The sequence below is a fragment of the Neodiprion pinetum genome, chromosome 7 (assembly GCF_021155775.2).
Source record: "Neodiprion pinetum isolate iyNeoPine1 chromosome 7, iyNeoPine1.2, whole genome shotgun sequence".
In the NCBI taxonomy this organism is placed as follows: domain Eukaryota; kingdom Metazoa; phylum Arthropoda; class Insecta; order Hymenoptera; family Diprionidae; genus Neodiprion; species Neodiprion pinetum.
The window spans coordinates 19340604-19349273 of record NC_060238.1 but is presented as its reverse complement, the minus strand read 5'-3'; the positions used below and the strand labels follow the sequence as shown (position 1 = coordinate 19349273).

General features: G+C 36.4%; 1 protein-coding gene across 1 annotated transcript; it reads left to right on the top strand.

Moving 5' to 3' along the window:
- Nucleotides 1-626: 626 nt before the first annotated feature.
- LOC124223189 (nematocyst expressed protein 3-like) lies at nt 627-2851 on the top strand. The gene is made up of 3 exons (XM_046634943.1): nt 627-916; nt 1648-1731; nt 2353-2851. The coding sequence occupies exons 1-3, from the start codon at nt 724-726 to the stop codon at nt 2667-2669; spliced, it is 594 nt and encodes a 197-aa protein (XP_046490899.1). The 5' UTR covers nt 627-723; the 3' UTR covers nt 2670-2851.
- The last annotated feature ends 5819 nt before the right edge of the window (nt 2852-8670 follow it).

Genomic DNA, 8670 nt, shown 5'->3' with positions numbered 1-8670 from the left:
AAGATTGCCGGAAATTATTTCAACGATTTTTTCCCCATTCGTAACTTTTAATTTAGACCTTCAGGTCCATTCATCCTTAATAACAGTTCTAAAGGGGATCTTCTGTTCCCTACAGTATGGTTTGGATTGCGTTGTGTCAGCTTTTTAGTACCCTTCAGCCCATCGAATGATTGGCAAGCAATTGGAGAAGATAAAAAAAAATTGTTAACGATACGTCAACATGAGCACCGAACAACTTCTTCGTATCATTATTGATGAAATTGACCCGACCGATCATCTTCATAATCTATTACTAAGATCAAAGCATATAATAGAGACCCAAGCATGCACGCATAAGCCATCATCTACAGAATACGTTCAGTATCTATCACCTATGAATGAAAATACACACGTAGGCAAGCCGCAGCCTATTTCTGATACTGTGAACCGGCAATGACGAAATCAGAAATCGACTACGTGCATACAGTGAGATGGAAAGGCAATGTCGGAACGTATGTAAAGAGTAAGTGTATCGGTAGCGCGGGGCTTATTGATTACTGGTAATTACTATTGGCCCAAGTGTTTCCGCGTCCGCATTAATTGCACAACTGTGTCATCCTACCGGTAGGTATATGATGTTCTTCGGGCAGTAGTGTGTTCTTGATTCTTCGGTATTTCGACCCATTGAGAACGCGGCTTCTCCGTAGATCGTATCATCGCATCTTATCCCGCAAATAATTCATCATGAGGTTCATCTTCTTTCTTGCCCTCACTGTTGGTCTCGCTAACGTTGCTCGGTCTGACGGATTATTTGACACGATACTTAAGTGGTGGGTCGACTTGTTAGGATTGTCTACTGACAACGATGACACGGATTACAAGGAGCTGGTCAGTTGGCTCGAAGAATATTCCGGAGAAGAAGAAACCGAAGAGACAGGTTTGCATTTTCTTGACAATCTTCGTCTTTTAAGTGCTCTTTACATCCAGTTTTTGAAACAACTGAGGAAGATCAAGACTCAATTCTTAAATAACGTCGGCTAGTTATTTTTGCGGTCATCGTTACAAACCAGTATCTGATCGCATCGGTTTCTTTCAATTCTATCATCAACTTCTTCTAGTTGCTGGAACACATAAGAACCATAAACCGACAAACAGTGAGGCAGAAGGTACTTAAATATACACTGAGAAAAAATCAGTAAGAGTTTAACAAGGACATGAAGGTTTTTCATCGCTATGAAAAAAAGATGTCGGTCTCAACTTCTATAGACTATACTTTAGTATCAATCAAATATCTGACACTATATCTGATTTCAATCTAACACTGCCGATGTCAGTCTATCACTATGTAATGTTGATGTAATATTATCTGATGCTAGATTTCTGAATTGGTTACAAAGATCAGGACATTTTTCATAGTACATCAGTACTAGGTTTCGTGATAAAAACTCGCGTTCTCGGCTCGCGCAGGTGAATTATGTCGTTTGAATTAGCTACCTGCCATCGTTCGAACTTACTGGGTCAGGCATTGTTTACACGCACACATCAAAAAAGTGGGTGTATTTGTGCTGAGCTGATAGAAACGCCGATTCCACCAAGGATAAGTGGCCGTGATGTGGTTCTTTCATCACGCAGTGGTCTATTCGTGTACTCAAGGTGTTTGAATTACAGGTTCAACAAGTAAACCCTCAAGCTCACCACCGCCGCCATTCGCTTACATTCCGCAGCAACAGCCAATGCCACCTTACAATTACGGTAAATTTTTTGTTCATTTCTACATCATTCAATAGTAAATGAGAAATTACTGCCGATCAGTTTCGCTCGAAAGCACGAAGCCCTGACTGTTTGATGATGATTAAGAAGTTACTACGTACGGTTTCGTCAATTGTTGACAAGCTGTACGAATGTTCGGTCAATAGAGAGACAAGACACATCGTTCAGACGTCGTAAAATAGACTAAATGATCCAATCGAATAAAATTTGACAATTGGTAGATACAGAGATTGGAGAAAAGACGTCTTTGCGCCTGAATAAGGTCTTACATATAAGTTACATTGTACAATTTCAACGCGACTGTAAGACGTCTCAAGGATACAGCTTGTCGTTTTGTTGACAGAGGTGGAATTGATAAGATAGTTAATATTGACGAGGAGGATAGGGGATATAAAAGACCGGGAGGAGAAGAATAGACACAGACAGAGCGCGATGAAGATATCGGGACGAGAGAAGAAAGGGATTGCTGCCGAAATTTACGAGGTCGATAACGACAGCGATAGAGATTGGGAAAGGATCAAAGATTAATTATTTAGATTAGAGGAGAGAACGAGACAGTTTAATTATTGGTTATCTGAACTTGGCTCCCTGTTTTCATTTCAGGACAAGCGATGCCCTTCCCACCGCCCTTCTACAACCCCTACCAACAACAGTCGCCATATTACCCTGGTCTTCAAGCGATCCCGATAGCTCCACCGGCCGGATCACTTCCGACTGCTTCTTCTTCTTCGAGTGTTCGGAGTACTTCGACGGAAGCGCCGACCGCGGCGAGTACGACAACCACTACTACCACGACTCAAGCACCAACCACAGTGAAAGCCGTGACGACTGAAGCGCCGGCGGCAAACTCATCAACTAATGCGACTACCGCTGCTCCGGCTAAAGCTAACGCTACTGCTGCTACTAATAGTACCGGTTAAATAGTATGCGGTTTTTCAAGTGCAGTAACAGGTGTGTGATGTGTTATGGACATGATGAAATAATTTCAGGAGGGTCCAATGTCTACATCTTTCCATTAAAAATTGCTTAAACCCGTTCATTTTAAAATGTAAATATTGACTCAAAATATGTTTGTTTGAGTAAAGAAACACTTTTTGGACGATTTTGAGATTTTTTGGTGATGTTTCAGAAACCATGAGTTTTGTTTCTTTAAAATTAGCATTTTTCTCGCTACGTGAGAATCATTCTGCTAATTGAATAATGGCAATCGATTTGCCAGAAAATTTTAGCCCGATTTCACATACTTCACAATGATTTGGTATGCAGCATATCTCGAGAAAATCGTAAATAACGTAAATCAAGGTTGTACACTATGACGTACAAAAAAGCAAATGGTTGATAATTCAACGTTAGTTCCGAAATATTCCGATAGAATTCACTACGGCAGAAGTAGTCGGAAACGCGGTAAATTCGGATGCGTAGTCTAATCTTTTTACGCGTAGCTGACCGATTGCTGGTGTTGCTGTTTAATGATCTTTGTGACGTGAATGGCAGGATTAACAAAATGAAGAAAGTTACTGCCGTTTAAATATGTGTATTAAACGAAATATGAACTGGTACAGAGGTAGGAAATGTAAAACGGTACAGAAGTCTATTCGTATTCCCCTATTGACTCAATAAAAATGTATTGTCACGTTATAAAATAGTAGTAATGTATATTCAATTTACGAGTAAACGGCTAAAAAAAGTGGGTTAAGATTGGTGACATATCTCAACAACCAATTATTCAGCTCGGTTAGGGTTTGCTTTATTACAAAGTATGTATACCTGGTTTCATTTACTTTAGTTTTCGAAGAGAAAATACTTTATTGCCGACGAAATCATTTAATTTAATCACGAGTGAATGATAATATGAATAAATAATTATTGAGATCTAGTAATGAAATAATTTGAACACTATTTAAACGTTATTATTAGATGGCTTTTTCTTCCGAATGTAAAGTTACGGGTGAGACCTTTTCGACTGCAGGATTCTAACGATTTTCATTCTTACTAACATACGTAATATTGTAAAAAAATTATCTTTGACTAATAAGCTGATAATGAGTTGAAGTACATAAAAGGTTCGATGTATTATAAAATCAACTATTTTGAATGTATGCTCAAAGATATTATTTCGATTCTTGTCTTATGTATTATTGTTGTGATTAACAAGAATATCTTGATTTTAATACTATTTTAATGTGTTGTCAATTTAATTCACATCCACAGTGTTAAAGTTGAACAGTCAAGTTGATTGGAATTTGTAGAAAATAAAAAAGAAAAAATGCACAGAAATTCAGATTTTTTTTTTTAACTAACAATGCTTTTTGCAATTTTTTTTTTCTGTAATGCGAGCAAACAGATTTATCGTGATCCATGTATATTCGCCACGATTTTGGTTGTTGAATCGAGGCAGAAAAGTAATTATAAGTTACGCATCAACGTTTTAGCGATTTCAATTGTGGAGTTATAGTTTGTACATAACGTAAAAGCTTACACATGTTATGCGTATACTTACGGTTCAGTGAGCAGTTTTCCAACAAATATCGATGAGTTTTCCAGGCCGCGAGGTGTGGAGATAGGACGTAGTGTATTTTTTAAGCCGTTGAACGCGTCAACTTCCATCGAAGCGAAGCTTCCGTGTACGTTTTTGGAATTCTATTAAAAAAGATTTTCGATAAAGCTCAAGCTCGTTCGTACTTTGGTGACATTTTTCAACCATTTGCTGACGAAAATTACTAGTTACGATTGCAAAGTTTTTTACTTATCTTTATTTTTTTTTTTTCTTGGGACAGCCAAAACGCTACATTTTATATCAATCGTTGTGAAATAAGATTGAAACATGTCTTTTGCGGTTCTGCTTTAAAATTACGGCGCATCAATAATTTAATATAAAAAACCGTGCATCAATTAGTAGCCTTACTTGCGTAGAATAATATAAAAGTTTAGTAATTATGAATATTCAATGAATCGGAGAATGGTAACGAGAGAATGAGAAAGAGGGACGAACAATTTGATGAAACGAAGTTGAATTATTATTCCGTACATTTCATTTCATCTTGTTTTTCTTATTACCTTAATTCCTAATCGGATCTCGACCAGACTATAGGACGAATGGAAAACCCTCAATTTCTTCCAAATTATTTGAGGGCACAAAATAATGAATATACTTTTCTAAATGTGTTTGACATGTTTTGTCTCGTTATTAAACTAAGTCGGTTGATAGAAGAAGAAAAGAGAAACATAAAGAAAAACAGAGACAACAAAGAGAGCGAGGTGCGATGTATTAAATTTTCACTTCATACCTCTATAATTACGTTTTATTAAAGCGTGCGCTAATTTAACGTCGGCAAGCATATTGCCCGCTGAGTTTTGCAATTTAATTAATACAACCGCAATCTTGAGGTTTTCAGGACGGTTTCGATATGTATAACAATGTTAAAGGTACACCAATAATTAATACAAAATATTCTGCGTGCCTTTTGATGATAAATCCTGCACTGCGGCATCAATTAGTTAATGCATTAATTAATATGATAGAGAGACCACGGTAATTATAACGGTAACAACAGTAATGATTAAAAAAAAAAAAAAAAACGATCAGGGAACAAAAAACCCGCGCTTTCCCAGCTTTAATCCCGTGTTGCGAAATCACGACGCAGAGTGGGACAATATGTGCCTGTTTACACAGGCGTTAATTACGCGCCGGATTGCAGGAGGCGAGTTTAATCCATTATTTTCACGTGTATTGCCGTTAATGCACATTCGCAAACACACTGTTTACCGAATTGGCAAAGAATTCGATTTCGGCACAACGCGGCTACTATACCGTAACAATCTCTTGAAGCTTGAAAGTCAACCGCGCATGCGCGAATTTTATCGGCTGTTCGTGCAGGCTGGCCATGCCGAGTTTCAGCTGTCAAACTCTGTTCCTGGCGGCGATTGTGGTTGATACGAATTTTCGAGGTTAGAATCGCAAATAATTGAGGCAGCGACTCGGTAAGGTTTGGGAAGCATTTGTTGTTGGGTCGGAAAGTTGATTCTTCAAAGAACGGTTGGAATTTAATGACTATGCTATTCGAAAATACAAACGTACACATTTTGTGTACGTTGGCCCGCCTGCATTGCAGGCAAGAATATCGCTGCGGGAAGATTTCACCGACCTATGAGATTGGATTATTTGGCGCATGCGCAGTTGATTTTCAAGTTTCAAGAGATTGTCCCAGTATAGGAGGGATTAATTAAAAATCGTTTTCGCTATACTGGAAACAACGACGGGGTCAAAGAATTTGGAGATATTCCATCGATTTAACGACAAGAAACGTGTAACGCAAAAGTTCATGATATTGAATTAATTATATATAGTTTATTTATTTTCACTATCCGATAGCAAAGACGGGATTTTTTATGGACCTGCATGGCATCGCCGATCGATTGTATAATCAAATATCGTTTGATTATTCGTCATGCATCATTCATATATATATATATACTTTTGTTTATAATTCCCGTATTTGCTATTGTCGTTTCTTTTTACATATAATTTCCCCTGAAATAGCACTTGATTTTACATGAATATTTCAAAAATAAACTTTCAAGAATAATTCGTGTTTATGATCGTGGAGTGTCTGGAAAAAAAATAAGAAAAAAACACCAACAAGTGAATCAAATTTTCTTTCGTTGACGTTGACGGTTTCTTTATTACCTGTTCAAACTTTAAGGCCCAGTTGAAAATGCATTGGCCTCATTAATCTCTGGAAACGAGTATAACAAGTTAATAACGAAGATTCTTCGTTGCACCTGCCTTTACGTGCACTAATAATTTTCATCAAGACACTGAGAAAAATTCCAATTCTTACAGCGACTAGAAAATTTTAGTGAAACGGGTACCATTATAAAATAACGGCTTAAATATTGTTGGAGTTGTAAGAAAATATGGTACAAGTATTACAACCATTCGATATAATCGTAATTGTCAATACTAAACTTTCTGGTTATTGCAATATCAAATCTGTTCGTTCAATTGACTAAATTTTTTTTAACTTATATTGTTACAACAACATAAAATTATCGCAATAGTTAAAAGAAACTACAGTACAAGTAATAAAAATCAATAGCAAATAATTAATTTCCATTAGCAGGTAAAAGATTGAATTTCATATTTTCATGCCCAGAATTGTATTTTTTTAGGTCATTTAGGTGAGAAATGAAAATAGAGGATAATTATACAGTGCGAACCACATGTAAAAATTTCTCTCCGTGTACAGCGGCTGCACCTTGTGGCCAATAAACTCGGCTCGCAGACGCAAGAGTCCCAAGATTCACGAAGGTGCAGCGTATAAACCATGAGCCGACTGTTATATTACATCCGCTTTTTGAAATATGTACATATTTACAACGTACAAGGTGCAGGAGTTATAAAAATTGATATGGTAATGGCGGCCATGGCATTTCATACCCTTCTGCGTTTATAGAAAACCGATATTTATCCCGTTCCGAGTTGCGGAAACGTTGAATTTATCATCCTTCTTTTCTTATATTTTCAATATATTTTTATACCACTCGATGCCTGCATCGACACCGCGTTTTACATTTATTCAAAATGTGTTAATTCGACTCACGAATTTCTGGTTATTTGCATGTTTTACATTACGGATATTTTCTTGAGTCACGCGGCCAAAAGTGATTCGTATTGGTTTTCGCCACTTTGAACAGTCGGTAAAATTTCAAAAGAATAAATAAATAAACACTGTACAAATAAAAAGACAGTCATTCAAATTCATAATTTCATTGGCTAGAAACTTTTCCAAGAAATTCACGCAAACATTATTATGATATTTTTATTTTTTACATTTTCGCACTTCAATCTAGTATCCCTTGTTTGTTTCAAATACGATGACTTTAATTTAACAATTTCGATTTAGTTAGTTTGACAAAATAATTTGATCAAGCGAATTAATATTGATTCAACAAAAGCCTTTCTTGTCGCGATCGAGTAAAGTATTGATTTGCGTGAAACTTTTGATGTGATTCCGAAATTTAGTCAACTAATCATCATTTTATGTATTTGTTCCTCCAAGTCGCATGATCGTTGACAAAAACAATTATGCACTTCAAATAAAAATAAGTACAGGAATCTAGCCAACGAAAATTTTACATCGATCGAATGCCATGCTTTGTTGATCTAACCGGAGCTTGTTTGGCGTAGCTGGTTCAATCAGTTGCACTAATATGTTTACGAGGTGAAATAAACACCACATGCTTTGAAACAAGTCGAGAATATATTCATCGAAATCGTCAGTATACTAGTACTGTAAACGGCCACTAGGCGGTGAATTTTCTCGCTACGGAGTTGGCTTCAGAGATAGTTAAAAAAACGGGTAGTCAGCTTTGAAGTCAGATAAGGATAACGCAAGATAAATTTGCCGTCAATCTATTAAAAACAAAGAAAGCGTACTTCCAAGTTCCGAGTTATCGAAATTGATATCGATTAGATAAACATAAATCTATTGACAAATATTCAAATTGTACTTCTAAATATGCAATAATAACTTTTCGAGTTTTATTGATTAAATATCGGGTGAATACCACAAAATTTAGAGTTAACAGAATTATAAGCGATGTCATTCGAAGTATAATGACGCTAATGTTTGATTATTGTAAAAGATTTATGCGACAACAAATTTCATTCGTGTTACAATCATAGAATTCTTGACTCAGCAAAACATGAACAACAACCTGAATTTCTTCTGATACAATTCCATATTTCTATAACAAAACCGATTGGGGTGCGTTCAATCCAATTTTCCGTCATTTTATTCCAATTAATATTTTCCCTCCGTGTAGTATTCTGACTCATCTGCAAGGTTTTTAGTTTTTGGGGAGAATTGATATCGACTCGAAGGTCTTTTATTTTTCACGATTAAACGGATAAATACG

Coding starts and splice junctions, on each gene's coding strand:
- LOC124223189 (XM_046634943.1), top strand. CDS start 724: ATGAGGTTCATCTTCTTTCTTGCCCTCACTGTTGGTCTCGCTAACGTT. Junction 917..1,647: donor AGAAGAAACCGAAGAGACAG/GTTTGCATTTTC, acceptor TTTGAATTACAG/GTTCAACAAGTAAACCCTCA. Junction 1,732..2,352: donor AATGCCACCTTACAATTACG/GTAAATTTTTTG, acceptor TTTTCATTTCAG/GACAAGCGATGCCCTTCCCA.